This window comes from Schistocerca piceifrons, chromosome 5, assembly GCF_021461385.2.
Source record: "Schistocerca piceifrons isolate TAMUIC-IGC-003096 chromosome 5, iqSchPice1.1, whole genome shotgun sequence".
Lineage (NCBI taxonomy): Eukaryota > Metazoa > Arthropoda > Insecta > Orthoptera > Acrididae > Schistocerca > Schistocerca piceifrons.
In genome coordinates, this window is record NC_060142.1 from 514,988,141 (window position 1) to 515,010,403 (window position 22,263).

General features: G+C 43.6%; 1 protein-coding gene across 1 annotated transcript in view; it reads left to right on the top strand.

Annotated features, from left to right (window-relative positions):
- The first annotated feature begins 6,245 nt into the window (after positions 1-6,245).
- LOC124799116 overlaps positions 6,246-22,263 on the top strand; it is a 217,736-nt gene continuing 201,718 nt past the window's right edge. Inside the window, exons 1-2 of the mRNA XM_047262654.1 lie at positions 6,246-6,309; positions 14,764-14,976. Coding sequence (XP_047118610.1) covers positions 6,246-6,309; positions 14,764-14,976 — 277 coding nt within the window. The remainder of the gene's footprint in view (positions 6,310-14,763; positions 14,977-22,263) is intronic.

The window sequence follows — 22,263 nt, forward strand, 5'->3', positions numbered from 1 at the left end:
GCCGCGGTGGCCGAGCGGTTCTAGGTGCTTCAGTCTGGAACCGCACGACTGCTACGGTCTCAGGTTCGAATCCCGCCTCGGGCATGGATGTGTGTGATGTCCTCGATAGTTCGGTTTAAGTAGTTCTAAGTTATAGGGGACTGATGATCTCAGATGTTAAGTCCCATAGTGCTCAGAGTCATTGTACGAGTACGTCGTGTAACGATGCGTTTCTGCCAAGCCCCATTTGCGGTTAAACACTTGTTTTTACACAAAATGTGACGTCGTATTGCGGTTACTCGTTATTTTATGCTACTTTGATCTAAATCAATGTTGCATGAGCTAAACGTCACCAGCGACGTGTCCTAGTCCAAGATGAGCTTTACCAAAGCTTTATACACACAGAAATACTGTAGTCTGAAACACAGCTCGGACTCGATAATTAGTTTTTTCCATTTTTGGAAATACAACAAAATCACTATTATTTTGCTCTCTCGGGGGCGCCGCTACTCCATATATAGCCCAGTTTATTTTTATTTATTTTATTTCTACATTTATTTATCATGGCAAGATAAGGACCACCAGGCATTTTTATATCTATCCAGGAATTTCAAGTTTTCTACATTATGTTCACGTAACGTCACAGATGATATAAAAGGCTTAAATTTGACATATGATACAATATTTAGTGGTAACCGTAACGTAAATAATGGAAAGGAGTAGTAGAGAATATCCAAGTTTATAGTATATAGGTTACACATGTTTAGGTAATGCGAGCTATAGGCCTGTTTCATGGAGACAAATTCCTTCTGCAGCTAATATCGCCATCTATTATTTATTTCAAGATGACCAGTTTCGACAGAAGCTTACTGTCATCAGATGGCCTGTGTGATTAACATGCATGTGCTTTAAATTTAAGACGATCAGATAATGGGAGCAAGCTTTTGTCGAAATCTGACATCGTGAAATAAATAATATTTGGTGATGTTAGCTGCAGAATAAATTCCTTCCCCTTAGAGTTTACAGTAGTTCATGAAAAGTAGAACAATAAAGGCAAATTGCCATAAGGTGGATTGAAGCTGAGGGCATTGGCAGCAATTGACTGAGTGAAGTGGTGGGAGAGGATGAGCATGGGAAAGAACAACTTGATACAAACATAAGTAATAAAGAGAAGATACAGACCTTCTTCTCTTGTACCATCTAAATGAGCGGTGATTGAGTACTGATGATTAGATTATTAGATTCCTAGGTAAAAACATCAATGGCTTGCTCTCTCTCTCTTTGTGTGTGTGTGTGTGTGTGTGTGTGTGTGTGTGTGTGTGTCGAGTTACGTATCATTCCTATTGTCCTTTGACTCAAGATGTGTGCTGTCACCTCGTTATCGTTTTCAGAGGTATGAGGTCTAAACCTTTATTCTGCTCATAGTTTTGACTATTGTCTGTTCCTCCTTCTATATCTCTTCCCGAGTCCAAGAAAGTCATTAAGAATCAGGGATCAGATAATTTTCAGTGACGACGGGAGAGGACGCCGCTGATGGATGGATCCATTCACGTACTCATTTGAAAGGTTTTTAGACACATTTAAACAAATACATGGTGAACTGCGGCACTGCCATTGAGCCCCTACTGTTGGTTTGAATAATGTTGTCTGCATACAGTTTTTGTTCTTGATCGTCAGTTTCTCAAAGATCCAACACACCGCTGAGATCCCTCTGCTTTACCTGCGCATGTAATTTATTGTTAGATTCTTGGGCTACATTATTTGTGCAAACGCTTAGCTGAGCGGACAGATGGAGCGGCGAGGCGCGAATGGGCACGAGCGGAGGAGCAGGCGGAATTTCGGCCACATTTCTGCAGCCGTGGAGCCAGTCAGAAGAATGCAAAGCACGCGTCTGCCACGCGCCTCTCCTCCACTGGACCTGTTCCTGGCTGTCACACCCGAGTACACACAGATCAGCCTCGCCCGTAGGCAGCCTCTGGAACCTGCCTGCCGAAGATACTGGAGGGGGCCCACTAGTAGGAGGAGGTGTTGTACTTTACTAGACTTTTCCAGACTTCCGCCTCTGGCCAGCCCTGCAATAGAAGTTTAATACGTTTTCTTATTCCATTTCCTGTCAGAGAGGTCACAGTTCGTAGTAAGTGACGGAAAGTCATCGAGTAAAACGTAAGTGATTTCTGGTGTTCCCCAAGGTAGTGTTATAGGCCCTTTGCTGTTCCTTATCTATATAGACGATTTGGCAGACAATTTGATCAGTCGTCTTCGGTTGTCTGTAGATGACCCTGTCGTTTATCGACTAATAAAGTCATTAGAAGATCAAAACAAACTGCAAAACGATTTAGAAGAAATATTGGAAAGGTGCGAAAAGTGGCACTTAACCCTCAATAACGAAAAGTGTGAAGTCATCCACATTAATGCTGAAAGGAACTCGTTAAACTTCGGTTACACGATAAATCAGTCAAATATAAAGGCCGTAAATTCAACTAAATACCGAGGAATTACAATTACAAATTGGAAGGAACACATAAAATGTTCTGGGGAAGGCAAACCAAAGACTGCGTTTTATTGGCAGGACACTTAGAAAATGTAACAGACCTACTAAGGAGACTGCCTACACTACGCTTGTCTGTCCACTTTTGGAGTACTGCTGCGGGGTGTGGGATCCTTGCCAGACAGGACTGACGGAGTGCATCGAAAAAGTTCAAAGAAAGGCAGCACGTTTTGTATTATCGCGAAATATGAGAGAGAGTGTCAGAGAAATGATACAGGATTTGGTCTGGAAATCGTTAAAAGAAAGGCGTTTTTCGTTGCGACGGAATCTTCTCACGAAATTCCAATCACCATCTCTCTCCTCCGAATGCGAAAATATTTTGTTGACACCGACCTACATAGGGAAGAACGATCACCACGATAAAATAAGGGAAATCAGAGCTCGTACGGAAAGATATAGGTGTTCATTCTTTCCGCGAGCTATACGAGATTGGAATAATAGAGAATTGTGAAGGTGGTTCAATGAACCTTCTACCAGGCACTTAAATGTGATTTGCAGAGTATCCATGTAGCTGTAGATGTAGATGTAGAAATTACGTGCATTTCGGTTTTAAGTGTTGCAGTCTTTTCGTGTAATTGCAAATTAAGGTTTTCTCCAAACGCGAAAACATGTTACAAGTTACAACATGGTCATGTGTCTATAGCCCGATTAAAATTGCTTGACAGTTGACGCTTCACACATTGGAGCTGATTTACTTCAATCAGAGCGCTCAACGTCACGCCTGAACAGTTCGCCGTTGCCAAACTGCCACTACAATAGGCCAGTTTACTTCCGATTCCTTGTCCGGCATCCTTTATCGATGTATTTGAATGCCAAATCACGGGTCTGGGACTTGCATTTCGTATTTCATTCACATGCTAACCACACCAAAAACAACTCACACACACAACGATGCTAATGAAAAAAACACGTTTCATTCGCAGCACTAACCAAACAGTACTGGATACTTCCGCACGAGACGCGATCTAGCGCCACATATACAGTTATCATAATCACGGAGATCGCCTTAGGTTAGATAAGCTTCACATGATACTGTGTGAAGCCGAATTTTTTAAGACTGCAGTTCATCGTTACGACTGGGTAAGTACAGTCATAAATATAAACGTTTCGTGCTGCATTGTGCCACATCGCAGTAGTCGCCTATAATCCTGCGAGAAATTAGAATCTGCCTTTAACACTGAAACTGAATCTTTTCTGCCTTGACCGACTGAGGTGGCACTGTGGTTAGCACACTGGACTCGTATTCAGGCGTGCCGAGATAGGCCGTGAAATTGCGATAAACGCTGTGTCCGGGTGGAGTAGTGGTTAACGCAAATCCCTCGTAAGCTGAATACCCCGGATTCGACTGCCGGTCCGGCACATATTTTCGCTCGTGACCGCATTAAGTCCTGATGCAGCTGACATCAATATTCCCTTCCCTTTCCATTCCATTCTCCCTCTCCTCCTTCAGTTTACATAATATGTGTCACAGATGCGGATTCCGCGCGGTTTCTGTTCTCTCAGACATGTCCGAAAGAACAGACACCACTCATCCATAGAACTGAGTGCGGCCCTGCAGGGCGAGGCGTTTGGACGGTTGTTGTCCACCGCTCCATAGTATGAAGTTGCCGCACTTTTAACATGTCATAGTACTTTGGTCTATGACACCCTGCTTGTTGTGGATAACAGTATTTTATTCTGAGAAGGATGAGTCCAACTCCTTCCCGTGTTGTGGGCTTAATGTTTATGATCTGACATCACTAACCCGGTCGTACTTCTGTGCAGCTGAAAGAGGTTTATTTCTGACATAAGGAAAGAGAAGAGTATAAGTACACATCACCGAGAGAAGTGGCGTGCTGGTTAGCACACTGGACTCGCATTCGGGAGGACGACGGTTCAAATCCTTGTCCGGCCATCCAGATTTAGGTTGTTCGTGATTTACCTAAATCGCGCCAGGCAAACGCCGGTGCAATTCCTTCGAAAAGGTGACGGCCAATTTCCTTCCCCATCCTCTCGTCCTCCGACATTGTACTCCGTCTCTAATGACTGCGCTGTCGGCGGAACGTGTATATCGACCTCCAACAAGAAGAGTGCATTTCAGGGAAAGTTTCGACCGTAGCTCCTGCACCTTGGATAACATCTCCGACAACACCAAACGTAGACCTGTGTCTACCCAGAAAACGATATCCCAGTGAGTTGGTGGTGACTCCTGAAACTCTAGGCTCTATAAACAAATTGAAGTGTACAATATGTAAGACGCTGAATCGCTTGAGAAGTAGTGTTCTGAAATCTAACGATAATCTCAAGAATTGGTATTACTAGGAACATATTTGACCGGCTGTTAGCGTCTGATACTACAAACTACTCCACATGAAAGGTGAGCGACAGGAAATGTATTCGCAATTGCGGATATGAGCCGCCTACAGCTACATAATGGAACGACAATGAAAATTTGTGTCGGACCGGTACTCGAACCCAGATTTCCTCCTTTACGCGAACAATCGCCTTACAGCTTCGGCTATCCGAGTACGTCTCAAGGCTAGACCCACACTTCCATATGCCGTCCGCCCATGTGTCATACCTGTACCGGTATATCCCATTAATGTTATTCCCGTACCGGGGAGACATTTTTACTCATTTTTGTAAGTCGCAGGACCGGTATCAGCAGAGAAATACGAAATTCCATTGCCTCTGTTTGAAGACGTACCACGCAATGTTCCTTCGAACATTGCCTTCCATTTCAGTATCACATTCATACGTATTTGGTAGCGATTTAATTTCAGATATATAATATTCTTGTGTAAATCATATTGTAACCCTGCCACATCACACACTGACGAGCCAGATCATTATGACCACCTACTATACACCACGTTGGTGCACCTTTATAACGCAATACAGTATCAATTCTGAGCGACATGAATTCAACAAGCACTTCGATTTCGGAAACGTAATATGTTAGTTGTCGCTGCAGGAAATGTTACTAACATTTCTTGGATATTGGCTCGTAGTTCGTCTGCTGAGAACGTCCCAAGATCGAACCACTGGTTGAAGTGAATCGAAGAAACGATCTTCTGGAAGTCGTCCTCCGTAAGTGCGGACGAATCTTTGAGTTTTCCAACAAAATCCATTCGGAAACGACTCAATAGCTAGGAAATTTTGTATCAGTGTCTGCTCTCTTCTTTTCAATGACCTTCAAGACTTGACTGAAGCTCCTAAAGAAGGAACTGCCTCTACAGTGAATCTACTTCTCTCTTACTTTTCAATCTTCACAGAAGAAGAGGAAAGTTGTTACTGTCACTAGGGCAGATTGTGTGCAGAACGTCTGCGACGTAAGCCTTGTTTCGTTTTTCTAGTTTCTTACGTGTGTAGTTTGTATTTTATAGCACTATAAAACTGATAACAGAAGTAATAATTGTGCCGTAAGCAGAACTGTCTTAAAATGTTCTTGTTCCATCGTGATCCAAGGAACTCAGTTCTGGGTACAGGGAGCAGCCACCACCCTGGTAACGGTATCTCTCGTTTCGATTCGAGCCATTGTGTACACTTCTTCCGGAAAAACGTTGTGTTGATAGGTCAGATGCTTCTCCGTACGGCGGCGCGACACAAGGAAAGAAAAAGGGAAGAATGTGACGTCGGTGGCTGCGTGTCTCTGCAACGAAACGACGCTGTGCGCAGCTGGCTCTTCCCGGGAAGGCTCTGTCCCCAAAGACGGCGGTCGTGCCTCGTGCCAAAGTCGATGGACGGTGCCAGCACGTGCGACAGTAGCTTCTTTGATAGTTCAGGACAAAGCACCGGTGATGGTGAGAACTGCCTCACTTTCTTAGTCCTATGCTTCACACTTTGTAACGATTACATCTAAATCTACAGTCAGAAAAACTATATCTACATCTAAACCAATACTCTGTGGACCACATTATGGTAGGTGGCGGAGGGGACTTTAGTACCACTGTCATCTCGCCCACTGCCTATTCGTGAACGGTGCACGGGAAGAAACATTGTTGGTAAACCTGAGAGCGAGCTCGAATCTCTCTGATATTACCTTAATGGTCTCTTCGTCAAATATACGAAAGAGGAAACACTATATCAGTTGACTCTTCTCGAAATTTCAACGGTAGACCGCGAAGTGATGCAAAACTCCTCTCTTGTAGCATGTGCCACTGAAGTTGGGCGAGTATCTCCGTGAATCTTTCGCCCTTACTAAACGAATCTGTGACGAAACGCACTTCCCTTCTTTCGATATTCTCTTTTTCATGTATTTATCCTAACTCTTAAAGACCACACACTGACGAATAATTATGAAGTATCGGCTGAAGTGCAGAGAAGCTAAGACGAAATACTTGTATGAAAACTGTGAAGAAATCGATTGTCGGGAGAACTGATTCAGCATATAGGAAAGCCAAAACAACCTTCGGCTAAATTAAAAGCAAGGGTGGTAACAAGAGTGCAAGAGAAATTCCACCGTTAAATGCAGAGCAGAGAGCTGATGGGTAGAAGGAGAATATTGAAGGCGTCTGAGAAGAGGAAGACGTGTCTGATGATGTGACAGAAGAAACAACAGTCGATATAGAACGCACAGGAGATCCAGTACTAGAACCAAAATTAAACAGTGCTTTGCAATAGTTAAGCTCAAATAAGACAGAAGGTAGGGGCAAAATTTCATAAGAATTCCTAAAATCATTGGTGGCAACAAAACGACCATTCACGTTGGTTTGTAGAAAATATGAGACTGGAGATATACCATCTGACTTTCGGAGAGCATCATCCACACAATTCCGAAAACTGCAAGAGCTGAGAAGTGCGAGATTTGTCGCACAATCAGCTTAACAGCTCATGCATCCAAGTTACAAGAATAATTACAAAAGAATGGAAAACAAAACTGAGACCTGTTTGATGACGATCAATTCGGCTTTAGGGAAGCTAAAAGCACCGGAGAGGCATTTCGGGCGTTGAGGTTGATAATGGAAGCAACACTAAAGAGAATTCAAGACACGTTATAGGATCTGTCGACCTGCAAAAAGCGTACGAGAATGTAAAATGGTAAAAGATGTTCGAAATCTGAGGAAAATAGGGGTAAGTTATAAGGAAAGACGGGTAACATACACTACGTACAAGAGCTAAGAGCGAATAATAAAAGTGGACCATGAAGAACGAAGTCCTCGGTTTAAAAAGGCTTTAGGACAGGGATATAGTCTTTCACCCCTTCTATTCAATTTGTACATCGAAGAAGCAATGACAGAAATAAAAGAAACGTTCAAGAGTGGAATTTAAATTCAAAGTGAAACGATATCAATGTTAATATTTGCTGATGACATTGATATCCTCAGCTAAGGTGAGGATGAATTAATTGATCTGCCCAGTGGAATGAATAGTCTAATGAGTGTAGAATATGGATTGAGAGTAAATCGAAGAAAGATGAAAGTAATGAGGTGTAACATAAATGAGAACAACGAGGAACATAACATCGGGGTTGGTGATCACGATGTAGATGAAGTTCAGGAAACCTGCTATCTAGGCAGCAAAATAACCCATGACGAACGGAGCAAGGAGGCCAAGTTGCACTGACAAAAAGGGCATTCATGGTCAAGGGAAGTCTACTAGTATAGAACTTGGGACTTAATTTTAAGACAAATATCTGAGAATGTGCATTTTGAGGACAGCATTGTATGATAGTGAAACATGAACTATGAGAGAATCGGAAAAGAAGAAAATCGAAGTATTTGAGATGTGGTGCTACAGAAGAATGTTAAAAATGGGGGGACTGATAACGAATGAAGAATAGATCTTTGGTGCAGTGCCTCTTGAAACACCAAACACTTCGGCTACCCTGGTTGCGGAAGCACTCACCATAGGAGAACCAACAATTTGCCCACGTTTCAGTTCACTCAGCTCCAAAAAAGGCACTCAAAACTACACAGAACACAGTTCCGACCAGCCAAATGCAACAGCACGGCCTGCAGGCTTGGCTAGCAGCCGATTTATCTTCAAGCTGGCATTTCTTGCGGTGTTTCCGTTTTTTTGTTTTTTTTTTTTTTTTTTGTCCATCCCCTGTATGTACAGCACCTCCCTAAATGAAAGTTCATATTGTATAAGGCCTAATGAAGAAGGTTGTAAAACCTACCGTAACAGTGCCGTCTGCTCTTGCTAAAATAGATACCTGCCTTGCAGCGTCCTATCCTGACCATGACCCAGGCATCAACTTCCTCTGGAACTTGCAGACCTTTCACTTAATCACTGTGATAAAGATCGAGCTACTAACAGAAATTAAGGACAGGTGGGAACATTGCAGCGGATGTTAAAAAGAATTGTAGACATACTCAGTTAACATAAATATTAAACAAAAGTCTCAAGTACAGATACAGGGAGTACATTTCGAAAAATATTGTAGCACTGAAATGAATGGCAACGGGTGCTTGAGCTGTTCAACTTTATAAGTTATTGGAGCGGCATTCACCGGTCAGTCAACAAGAGTAAATCACATATAAGAAATATTGAAATGCAGTGGGAAATGCAGACGGGATAGAAGTTCTGTCAAACGCTGATACGACAGCAGCAGAACATTTAGCGTAATGTGAGCGCCAGCGTGGATGGTTCGGTTGTTCTGTTGTGGTCGTACTTTAGATATGTCGTTGTAGCATTCGTTAATTCTTTAAACGGTTTGCTCGTCAAAACATCCGGCAGCCTTCCCTAAACTTCTGTTCTCAGGAACAGTGTTACAACAAGACGCTTAAACTGTTGCTTCAAGTGGTCCAAGGCTGAGAGTAATTATCGCGGAAGTGCGTGCTGACTTCTCCATCGTGGTGCAAAAAGTAGAGCTATTCCTCGCCTTGAGTGCTATTTAAAACCTCGGATTCCAAAGAAATCGGTCGACAGACCCAAGAGGCCCCACTTTTTTGGCCAATCTGTGTTTTGCAGCAGCTTTGGAAGGTCCATTCTGGAACTATAAGTTCGCAGGTACTGGCGCCATGTAACGACCGTCTTCAGCTTGCAGGCATCCTCCCACCTGAAAGCATTGAAATTTATGCAAAGACTTGAAGGCGATAAATCGTAATTTTTTAATTTAACTATGTATCGATCAGCAAAAGTCTAGTCCCACGTATTATGGTTACCTATTTGTTATCTCTCGACTGCCCTCGCATCACCTAAAAAACTGGCACGTAAGTTTGCACACTCGTTAATTACTGACGTTTCTGCGTTAGTTTGTACCTTGCTCTGCTTCATTGTGAACCTCCAGAACACCTATGACGGCGTATGGCATTCCGGACTCCATTTCATTGCTGTCAACTTAATCCATCTCACTGCCTCCTTCCTCTCGAGGCATCCTTCCAAAGTCATCATTCATAATGCCAATTTCCGTACCTTCTAACCTACCACAGGTGTCAATAATTCAAGAACAGGTGTGCCCCAAGTCTTTGTCCTTCCTCCTCTCCTATATCTCTTGTACACCACTGATATGCCCAGACCTCCCACACCCGTTCATTTCCTTCAGTATGCTAATGACACCGCCTTACGTGCCCTCTATCCTACCCTACAACGGTCCCAGCGCACCCTCCAAACTCACCTAAACCAGTTTAGTGCTTGGTGCTACCAGTGGCTCCTTTGAATCAATCCTTCCAAAACCCAGAGAATAATTACAGGATGTACCACCCCCTCTTTCTGGCTCCATGATTTCTACCTCTCCATCTAAGAGCACCTGATCCAACTTACCCCCATCTTGAAATACTTTGGCCTCACCCTTGATCGTTACTTCACCTGGAGTCCCCATCTCCTTACCATCCAACGCAAAGCCCACAGTAGACTCCACCTCCTAAATCTCCTGCCTGGCAAGACATAAGGATTGCACCTTTCCATCATCCTTCATACGTACAAATCATTGATTCAGCCCATCCTCTGTTACGCTAGTGTTGCCTGGATATCCACCCCTCCTAAATTTTATAAAGCCGTCCAAATCCTCGAAAGCCATGTGAACTGCCTTGCTTTCTGTATCTGTGATCTGGCCCACACAAGGATCCTCTATGACCTCATCCCCTTCCCACATCTCCTCCTTTTCCTAAAACACATCTGTATCCTCTACACCAACCGCTACCTTGATGCCCTTACTCCCTGGTGTCTCCATTCCTCTCCACTCCCCACCTGCTGCCACCCATTTACCGATGTGTCCTCCCCCCTCTCTCTCCCAAAAGAACTTCCAGGGTCTCCACGTCCCAGATGATGTGTTTCCTCTCGATATTTATCGTTCCTTCCAATTCTGACCCTCCTCTCTCCTCTTTCCCTCCCTTTCCCCCTTTGGAGTCTCTCTCGTTCCCCTGCTCCCTCTGCTGTTTTCTCCCTCCTCTCCCATATCCTCATCCTTTCCCAGTCCTTGCGCTCCCTCCCCGTCTCCTGCCCCTTGGTGTACTACTGATTCCACTTCTTCCCTCCCCCCCTTTTTCCTGGCCGTCTTCCTCCTCAACCCCAATCTCTCTTTCCTCTCTCCCTCCTCTCTGACCTCCCCTCACTTGGCAGGCCCTTCAGATTTTAATGCAGTTACTTTGCCATGTTTTGGTGCTCACCACGTATGTGACATCAGCGCAGTGTGTGTTTAGTGTCGTCGTCCCATACTGTAAACACCGTTTTTTATGGTGCTACTCGTGCCACCAATGATTACATGTTACGTCTTCATCGAGCGCCATTTTCACTGTCTGTGAATTTTATGTAAACGTGCCTCGTCCGACTACCCCTTTTCTGTATATTTTAACTCCAATTGCTTCCCCCTTCTCATGTCTACGTTTCATCTTTTACCCCAGTATTTTATATATGTAATGTTCTTCTGTTGTATTTTATGTAATCTCTTGACTGAAGAGCTGCGAATTGTGCAGCTGTCATGGAATGACAATAAAGGAACAAAAAGTTCATTGTGATGCGGCTCTCGTGTTCTGTACCGAGGAGGCTGCAACCTGTAAACGATATCAACAAATACTCGAGTGCTGGGAAACTTAAACAACTTTCAGCCTCAAAATATGTCTCTCACTACGTGTCTTAGGCAGTGCTATGTAACTCTCACGTTTAGAAATCCAGCAAAATTTACTTCATGTAGAGGCAATAGAAATCGTCGTAATTACAGGGAGATACACAGAGCTAGACAGACCGTGATTTGGGAACTAAGATTCGGCAAGGTTCCCCTTCGTTTTAAGCAGCGTAACGTGAAAATGATGTGGAAGTTGGTATGACACTGTTGGACTCACCCAATTAAGCCTTCTCGGAGCTCTACGAGCTGCGGTAAAAACAGTTATAGTGCTATTTAAATGCTTGAGGAAAATGTTGAAAACGATTCCTGGTCATTTCAGTTCTGTAATACGTTACTGATAACAATATTAAATATTTTAATGTATCTTTGGAGGGGGGGGGGGGGGGGGGCAATCCTGATCTAACAAAACGACCTTATAAACTTCCCACCTTCGATTTCCTTGATTTTAGTGGATATGGAGGCTATATTCCAGGTACCAGTTTCCAAAACCAGTACGACGCAGATCTAAAAAATGCTCTAAAGTACCACTTACAGCGGAAGAAGAAGTTCGCGAGAGCAAAAAAAGTAAGGAAAAGTTCGCAAAACATCTTAAAACTTACGAAAACGAAAAATCAAGAATCTAACTGAAAACGGTGAGAACAAAGTATTGTTTGATGAGATAAAAAGTTTATTTTTTTATTTTTGTAGAATTATATTGTTGGTCCACGTCACATTCATCACAGTCGAGTTTTTGATAATTATTCTATTGATTGATCTTGTGAGTTAATTTACTGTATTCCATGGAAGCCATTAGATTAAATGAATTTTGATATCAGAGTCTTTAACTGTTTTCTTTGATAAGTTCCTTCCTAGTTGAAATTTCAGTACTTAAAGGTTGAGTGTTGTGTTTCATTGGCAGTCTGTGTCAAGATTATGAACCCAATTTCCCAAGACCGACTGTAGTTAGCCTTTAGCAGGATTCTTTTTAGCCGTTGCGGAGTCTTGCTGGTTGCTGTTTCTGCCAGTATTTCATTTTGTAGGTGAGACTCATAATACGTGACTGTTTCGTTTGCTTTTAGCAATGTAGTTTGAGTCAGTTTTTTTTATTTTTTATTTTATCAGGGCCTTAGGTCAGTGCAACCATTTTCCTGTTTTTGAGATTACATTCTTATAGAGCTCGACATTACAGTTTGTTTTTCTTTATAGAGTTACGGTTTTTTTCAAACAGTTCACACAGGCCAAGTCTACGGAGTGTGAAACTATTGGTTTGCTTATTTATTTGCTTGTGAATGAGGTCGATTTTCACACACACAGGATTCTTTTCAGTTTTACGTAAGTGATGTGGCTTTAAGCTCTGTAGCAAATTTAGGTTTTCAGTTCACTTCCTCAGGTTTGTGTTTACGATAACACACATACACACAACTAGAGGCTACTCATTTACAATGTGTTTCACTGTTTTTGGAAATTGAGTCCTAAAGAGATGAAATAGTGCATGAAAAATTTTTAAGAAAATATTTCGATATATTACATAAACCATTAAAGTTAAATAAATGTAAATTACTCACGTTGGGTATCAATAAACCTCCTCAGCTGTATTTAGTCCTTTATTATTGGATCAATACCGGTTTCATGGCACTAAAAGCCACATCTTCAGGTGATCATATTACTAAAACATGAGAGCTGAAAAGTTTGGAACTTTGTACCCAACATTCGTTGTCCGTCAGAACAAAACATCGCTAAAAGGCGGTATTTCATAGAATAAAACATTTAGTTTGCTAAATGGTGGATGGGTCCGCTTCTAAATACAGCTGAAGCGGTTTATTAATACCCAAGATGATTGCTCATAGTTATGGTTACCCTACCTACAACGTTGGCTGCATGTAAACTACTATTTCACTTCTCGATTAGATATAAAGAAAAGTGTGTAAGGGTATGGAAGTTTCTATGGAAGTATTACTATCAGAACACAAAAGGCACGATTAATAAAAACCTTGGATTCCAGGTACCCGGCCGGCCGGAGTGGATGAGCGTTTCTAGTCGCTACAGTCTGGAACCGCGAGACCGCTACGGCGCAGGTTGGAATCCTGCCTCGGGCATGGATGTGTGTGATGTCCTTACGTTAGTTAGGTTTAAGTAGTTTTAAGTTGTAGGGGACTGATGACCTCAGAAGTTAAGTCCCATAGTGCTCAGAACCACTTGAACCAGGTACCAAAGTCGTCTTTTGGTCTGAAGTACATTCGGAAAAGGCCTTGCTTAATGGCCTTAATTGGCTTGATAAATTGAAAAAGCGTTGCAGTTTTGACAAATCATAGAAATTTGATTAAAGGAAAAGAAAAAAATCTATGCAGAGGACGCACTCTATGCGAGCGAACCAGCAGTCGCTAAGCTTGTTATTTATAATGCTAGTGTGTTCTGCTTGTTGAATGTTAAGTGGCAGGTGATTCACGTAATAACTTATGGAATTGAACTAAACTAAACTCTTCCCGAACAGACCATGAAGGCCCAAAGGTATCGTCTGACCGCCGTGTCATCCTCAGCCCATGGGCGTCACTGGATGCGGATATGGAGGGGCATGTGGTCAACACACCGCTCTATCAGCCGTATGTCAGTTTACGAGACCGGAGCCGCTTCTTCTCAATCAAGTAGCTTCTCAGTTTGCCTCACAAAGGCTGAGTGCACCCCGCTTGCCAACAGCGCTCGGCAGACTGGATGGTCGCCCGTCCAGGTGCTAGCATAGCCCGACAGCGCTTAACGCCGGTGATCTGCCGCGAACCTGAGTTACCACTGCGGCAAAGCCGTTGGCTTATGGAACTGAAGTGGATAAAAAATTGAACCCTGTGGGACTCACTTTGTTATTTCTCTTCAGGCAATAAAATTTATTATCATTCCAACACTGTTTTAATTGTTCAGCACAAATTTTTGCATTCTCTTTGTTATGTTTCATTCAAGCTATTTCCTTACAACCTGATTTTTTTCTGAGACAGTATCATGGTGTAAACAATCAAAAGCATTGGGAAGATCACAAAAATACCAGCTAGCGATAATTTATTGTTAGTATGAAGAAAATTGAAGAATCGAAGACGACCAATGCTTAAGGTCCCCTTGTAAGTACTTAAACTGTAAATTTGTGCCGTTTTATCGCCATCTTCTGAGGTCAGCGGGTGTGTCCCTTAAAGTTAGACACCACTGTTTTGGACGAGTTAACCTTGACCACCTGACCGTCGCCTGTCGAGCTGGCCCTGAGACGGCGCGGTGTGCTTGGGTGCTGCAGGTGGTGGAGGATCGCGAGCCCGCGGCGCCGGACGGTCGCGGCCGGAGCGACTGGAGGGTGGGGCCGCGGCCCCCGCGAGCGGCCATGCGCCAGCCATGAGGCGGCGGCCGCTGCTGCTGCTCCTGCTGCCGCTGCCGCTGCTGCTGCCCTGGCCGCCCGCGCGGGCGCTCGCCGTCCACAGGCACCACAAGGGCGACATGCTCGTCGACACCGGTAAGCGAGCCGCAGCGCGTGCGACATCTTTTGATCTCTCGGGCTGATGATGACAGAGAAGACTGAGATGCTGGCCCACCTGTCAGTGAGTGCCCCACAGTGGCGCCCGACATATCTTCCACCCAGTGATTATGGCCATAGCGGCAGTGCCATATGTTTCATACCAGCCAGAAAAAATCTAATGATCAATCTGGCCAGCATTTGGACTCCACATTAACTGGCATGGCTCAGAGACTCCATTTATGCTGTTGGTGTCGATTTTGCCATCTATCAAAAGTGATAGTCGCTGATTTCTAGACTCCCACTGGGTACACAGTCCACATTCCCCCATGCCTCCGACAGTGATAGTGGAGCGGCTATCCTCCTCCATGCAGGGCTTCCCACTGAAGATGTAGTTGTTGTTGTGGTCTTCAGTCCTGAGACTGGTTTGATGCAGCTCTCCATGCTACTCTATCCTGTGCAAGCCTCTTCATCTCCCAGTACCTACTGCAACCTACATCCTTCTGAATCTGCTTAGTGTATTCATCTCTTGGTCTCCCTCTACGATTTTTACCCTCCACGCTGCCCTCCAATACTAAATTGGTGATCCCTTGATGCCTCAGAACATGTCCTACCAACCGATCCCTTCTTCTGGTCAAGTTGTGCTACAAACTTCTCTTCTCCCCAATCCTATTCAATACTTCCTCATTAGTTATGTGGTCTACCCATCTAATCTTCAGCATTCTTCTGTAGCACCACATTTCGAAAGCTTCTATTCTCTTCTTGTCCAAACTATTTATCGTCCATGTTTCACTTCCATACATGGCTACACTCCATACAAATACTTTCAGAAATGACTTCCTGACACTTAAATCTATACTCGATGTTAACAAATTTCTCTTCTTCAGAAACGCTTTCCTTGCCATTGCCAGTCTACATTTTATATCCACTCTACTTCGACCACCATCAGTTATTTTGCTCCCCAAATAGCAAAACTCCTTTACTACTTTAAGTGTCTCATTTCCTAATCTAATTCCCTCAGCATCACCCGACTTAATTCGACTACATTCCATTATCCTCGTTTTGATTTTGTTGATGTTCATCTTATATCCTCCTTTCAAGACACTGTCCATTCCATTCAACTGCTCTTCCAAGTCCTTTGCTGTCTCTGGCAGAATTACAACGTCATCGGCGAACCTCAAAGTTTTTATTTCTTCTCCATGGATTTTAATACCTACTCCGAATTTTTCTTTTGTTTCCTTTACTGCTTGCTCAATATACAGATTGAATAACATCGGGGAGAGACTACGACCCTGTCTTACTGCCTTCCCAACCACAGCTTCCCTTTCATGTCCCTCGACTCTTATAACTGCCATTTGGTTTCTGTACAAATTGTAAATAGCCTGCCGCTCCCTGTATTTTGCCCCTGCCACCTTTAGAGTTTGAAAGAGATTATTCCAGTCAACATTGTCAAAAGCTTTCTCTAAGTCTACAAATGCTAGAAACGTAGGTTTGCCTTTCCTTAATCTTTCTTCTAAGATAAGGCGTAAGGTCAGTATTGCCTCACGTGTTCCAGTGTTTCTACGGAATCGAAACTGATCTACCCCGAGGTCGGCTTCTACTAGTTTTTCCATTCGTCTGTAAAGAATTCGTGTTAGTATTTTGCAGCTGTGGCTTATTAAACTGATTGTTCGGTAATTTTCACATCTGTCAACACCTGCTTTCTTTGGGATTGGAATTATTATATTCTTCTTGAAGTCTGAGGGTATTTCGCCTGTTTCATACATCTTGCTCACCAGATGGTAGAGTTTTGTCAGGACTGGCTCTCCGAAGGCCGTCGGAAGTTCCAATGGAATGTTGTCTACTCCCGGGCCCTTGTTTCGACTCATGTCTTTCAGAGCTCTGGCAAACTCTTCACGCAGTATCGTATTTCCCATTTCATCTTCATCTACATCCTCTTCCATTTCCATAACATTGTCCTCAAGTACATCGCCCTTGTATAGACCCTCTATATACTCCTTCCACCTTTCTGCTTTCCCTTCTTTGCTTAGAACTGGGTTTCCATCTGAGCTCTTGATATTCATACAAGTCGTTCTCTTATCTTCAAAGGTCTCTTTAATTTTCCGGTAGGCAGTATCTATCTTACCCCTAGTGAGATAAGTCTCTACATCCTTACATTTGTCCGCTAACCTTTCCTGCTTAGCCATTTTGCACTTCCTGTCGATCTCATTTTTGAGACGTTTGTATTCCTTTTTGCCTGTTTCATTTGCTGCATTTTTATATTTTCTCCTTTCATCAATTAAATTCAATATTTCTTCTGTTACGCAAGGATTGCTACTAGTCCTCGTCTTTTTACCTACTTGATCCTCTGCTGCCTTCACTACTTCATCCCTCAAAGCTACCCATTCTTCTTCTACTGTATTTCTTTCCTCCATTCCTGTCAATTGTTCCCATATGCTCTCCCTGAAACTCTGTACAACCTCTGGTTCTTTTAGTTTATCCAGGTCCCATCTCCTTAAATTCCTACCTTTTTGCAGTTTCTTCAGTTTTAATCTACAGGTCATAACCAATAGATTGTGGTCAGAGTCCACATCTGCCCCTGGAAATGTCTTACAATTTAAAACCTGGTTCCTAAATCTCTGTCTTACCATTATATAATCTATCTGATACCTTTTAGTATCTCTAGGGTTCTTCCATGTATACAACCTTCTTTCATGGTTCTTAAACCAAGTGTTAGCTATGATTATGTTGTGCTCTGTTCAAAATTCTAGCAGGCGGCTCCCTCTTTCATTTCTTAGCCCCAATCCATATTCACCTACTACGTTTCCTTCTCTCCCTTTTCCTACACTCGAATTCCAGTCACCCATGACTATTAAATTTTCGTCTCCCTTCACTATCTGAATAATTTCTTTTATTTCATCATACATTTCTTCAATTTCTTCGTCATCTACAGAGCTAGTTGGCATATAAACTTGTACTACTGTAGTAGGTGTGGGCTTCGTATCTATCTTGGCCACGATAATGCGTTCACTATGCTGTTTGTAGTAGCTTACCCGCATTCCTATTTTCCTATTCATTATTAAACCTACTCCTGCATTACCCCTATTTGATTTTGTGTTTATAACCCTGTAGTCACCTGACCAGAAGTCTTCTTCCTCCTGCCACCGAACTTCACTGATTCCCACTATATCTAACTTTAACCTATCCATTTCCCTTTTTAAATTTTCTAACCTACCTGCCCGATTAAGGGATCTGACATTCCACGCTCCGATCCGTAGAACGCTAGTTTTCTTTCTCCTGATAACGACATCCTCTTGAGTAGTCCCCGCCCGGAGATCCGAATGGGGGACTATTTTACCTCCGGAATATTTTACCCAAGGGACGCCATCATCATTTAATCATACAGTAAAACTGCATGCCCTCGGGAAAAATTACGGCTGTAGTTTCCCCTTGCTTTCAGCCGTTCGCAGTACCAGCACAGCAAGGCCGTTTTGGTTATTGTTACAAGGCCAGATCAGTCAATCATCCAGACTGTTGCCCTTGCAACTACTGAAAAGGCTGCTGCCCCTCTTTAGGGGTAGTATACCACCCTAATACTAGGGGTATATCCTGCATCCTAAATGCATATGCACTGACGTCATCAATGATACACCTTCTTTGCTGACGAGTTAAAGCTGCTTTCTGAGGGTCCCCTGGATGATCTAGTCCTTGGTCGGGACTTAAACTCCACACAAGGGCCCCACTGACAAATTCCCACGACATTCCCTATGTACATCCCTTTCCATCATAATTGACCAACTGCAGCTTACTGACACATGAAGAAAGTTTCACATTTCCCATTCGGGTTTCATATATGGGTTGGCGCACTCTTCCAGTCGCCTGGAACATATTTACCTCACACACTCCCTTGCTGACAACACCCAACATGCCGAAATTTGTCCTCTGGAATTCTCTGACCACATCTGTGATGTTCCCTTTGCTCGCCAACAGGCGTGGCACAGTCCTTGCCTGTAGAAATTTAACGTTAACCACATGACTGCCCCTGACTATCGACAGGTCATTGAGCATGCGTTGACCTCCTGTCATCGACATCGCCCCGCTTACATATTCACCTTCTCGTGGTGAGTCTATGCAGGTCATTGCAGGGTTATGGCAAAGATGTCTTGACATTTGAGAAATTTGTACTTCTATTACGTGATCCTATGTGACTGTACTTCGATGACGTTCTCTCCTATCCATTATGTGATTGTGCATTATCCTAAGGCATGGATCACTCCACTCATTTGAAGACACTTGGAAGGGACAACTGTTAGGTCCCACGACCTTGGCCGTATAGCTCACAAAACGCCGCTGATGTACCAGAACACATGTATCATTGTCGATGTCTCATATACAACCTCACTCAAACAGAAGGACAACGATATACTATTCTGTGGACCATTGGTCACACTTTCCTTTCCATTTTCATACGACTGTACACTGCTGTCCCATTTAGCCCAGTCTTAATTGTGGAGTTAGCGGCACTCAATATAAACACTTTACTGGAGGACTTCAGGAAGACATTACCACAAATGAAGTCCAAAGTGCTATCATGTCGGGAGTCGCCAATAAGTCTCTAAGACCTGAAGGCCTCTCATTCGAATTTTACAAGTGTTTGGCTATCTGTTGGTACTTGCTTGGACACCCATTTGTTGCGACATGATGTCCCTAACAACGACGATTCCATCCATCTTCCTTGAGGCATGGGTGACTATAAATCTGTGATTACCAGCCTATCTCTCTACTTAACGCAACAAGAAAATTTTCATCTGCTTGTTGGCATCACGAGTGCAGAAGGCACTATACGTCACATCCCTCGGTCAGACTTCCTGGGCGATGACAACAATATTCATACAGCCCTTTACCATCACAGGGATATGATCGTACTCACCAGGTCACGACATCTGCCTGGTGCTTTGGCATTTATTGGCTTGAGTCAGGCATTTGGCTGTGTCGATCACATATTTTTGATGACAGTCCTCCTGCACGTGTGTTTTCTGGCTCATATAGTAACAGCATTAATACGGCCCCTGCGTGGCGCGAATTCAAGAATACTCTATAAAGGACGCCTCATCACGCCTCTAGCGATCGAGTGCTCATTCCAACAGGGTTCCCACTTTCCACGGTACTGTATGCTTTGGCGTTAGAACACCTACTCCAGCGACTTCGTCAACGCCTGGTGGGCTTCTCATTGCTTCTGTTGTATATCCTATGCTGACGATCTCGTCGTCTACCCATGCAGTGAAGATGATGTCCACACGGCTCTGACATGGTAGTTCTCTTAACATTGGCAAATCGCAGGTTCTGCTGAGGAGGGTCTGTCTGAGAGATGTGTCCCTCCTCTAAGACTGATTACCACCAGCCGCTGTTTGGGCGTTGATTTTACGAATGATCTTCGATGTTTGGTGGCAACGAACACCAGACGTCTCCGACAAATTATCAGGGCTGGCTTCGTTGATTGCCAGCTTAGATCCCTCGACATTGTACACTGTATTCGATACATGAATATCTACCACGCCTCTCGTATCCCTCTCATGGCACAAGTATTCCTGGTCTCCATTAGCCTCGCCTCTCGCATGTTCATGGCAGTGGCAACCATTGTCTGTACCGAGATGTTATTCAGTGTTCAACATGCCTCCCTTGCCTTCCCATCGGAGCGTGGTGGGGTTGGCGTATTCCTCACGCCAGACACCGTTCGGCACTTTTTGTCAGCTCCCAAACGCCGGCCGCTGTGGCCCAGGGGTTCTAGGCGCTTCAGTCCTGAACCACGCAGCTGCTATGGTCGCAGGTTCGAATCCTGCTTCTGGCATGGATGTGTGTGATGTCCTTAGGTTCGTTAGGTTTAAGTAGTTCTAAGTTCTAGGGGACTGATGACCTCAGGTGTTAAGTATAGTTCTTAGAGCCATTTGAACCAGAGCCAGCTCCCAAACGAGGGCTCAGTGCCTTTGGCCAACAAGCCTCACCAGATTGCTTTTATATGAATATGATCCAGCCATTTTATCAGACATTTCAATTTCGGCGTTTCTTTCTGGAATTAAGTTACATCCTCCACTCCATACCACTCTCACGAATACTCCAGTGAAAGAATGTACACGATGCTTTATAAATACATTGGCACCCCAATCCCATTGAACACAAGTTTCCCTAGATGATATGTCGTCGTTTACGGAAAGTGGTGCATGCAGGTTTCCTCGACACTAGCGTCCAATTCGCCTGGTGTATCACCATCAAAGGCAAATAGCTCAACCAATTTCGTTTACACAGTATCTGCCTCGCTGACACGCCCCTATATGTTCACTGTGGTGAGGACGACGCAGACGCCCACTAGTTGTCATATAGTCAACCTGACTCTGGTGGCTCGCACAGCATATCTTTGCTTTGCTTACCCGACAGACATCTGTTCATATCATTTTCCAGATATTTTTATTACTGGACCTGATTCATTACCCATCAACGAAAACTAATGCTGTGCATTTGATATGTGACCATACGATCCGCAACCTTTTTGGCCCTGATGAGAAATCGGAAATGGGTTATTGGACGTACCTTAACGATAGGCACTGAGCGGTTGTTCGCAACCAATGATGCAGTACTTTCCTGATTTTCTTTGGAGCGTCTTTCATGACCTACCTTCCAGCTGGACCGTCCAAACTCTGAGATACTGACGTTTATTTTGCCGAAAAGATGCCCTGAACGAACTGCAAACAGAGTCTCCATAAAAATTTCGAGAAGACAGTTTTGGATGTTCTACCGTCAAAGGCGCTAGCTATCCCGGAATTTCGGTGTATAAAACAACTATACAATTCCTCTCTTTTTAATCGCTCCCCTGTGTGTTCCTTACCCATACTTTCTTCCTTTCTTACACCCATTTTAGTAATAGGTTAGTTTTTTGGGATAGGCTTAGATAGACGCCAAGAACTGAGGAGGTGCAGTTCCTTATTTTCTTAAGACAAAAATGGCCGGAGCGAGTGGATCTTTCTTTGTAGTGCCCTTTCTTGCCCAGGAGAGAGAGAAAGAAAAAAAAATGGAAACAAGTAAAGGCGTAGTAGTTTCGTATGGGCAAGGCCTCTGGATCGAATCTCATTGCTGGCACTATTTTTTCACTCCCACGTAACTCTAACAATAGATTTATTATGACTGTGGAAATTATCAAAATTTAGCTATTCGTTTGTTACTCTCGCGCTCAGGAAAAACAAAAGACTAGAAATAGTACGTTCATATTCATAAGACATGTATATTAGTATGTTCTGCAGAAGCGATTAGAATTTG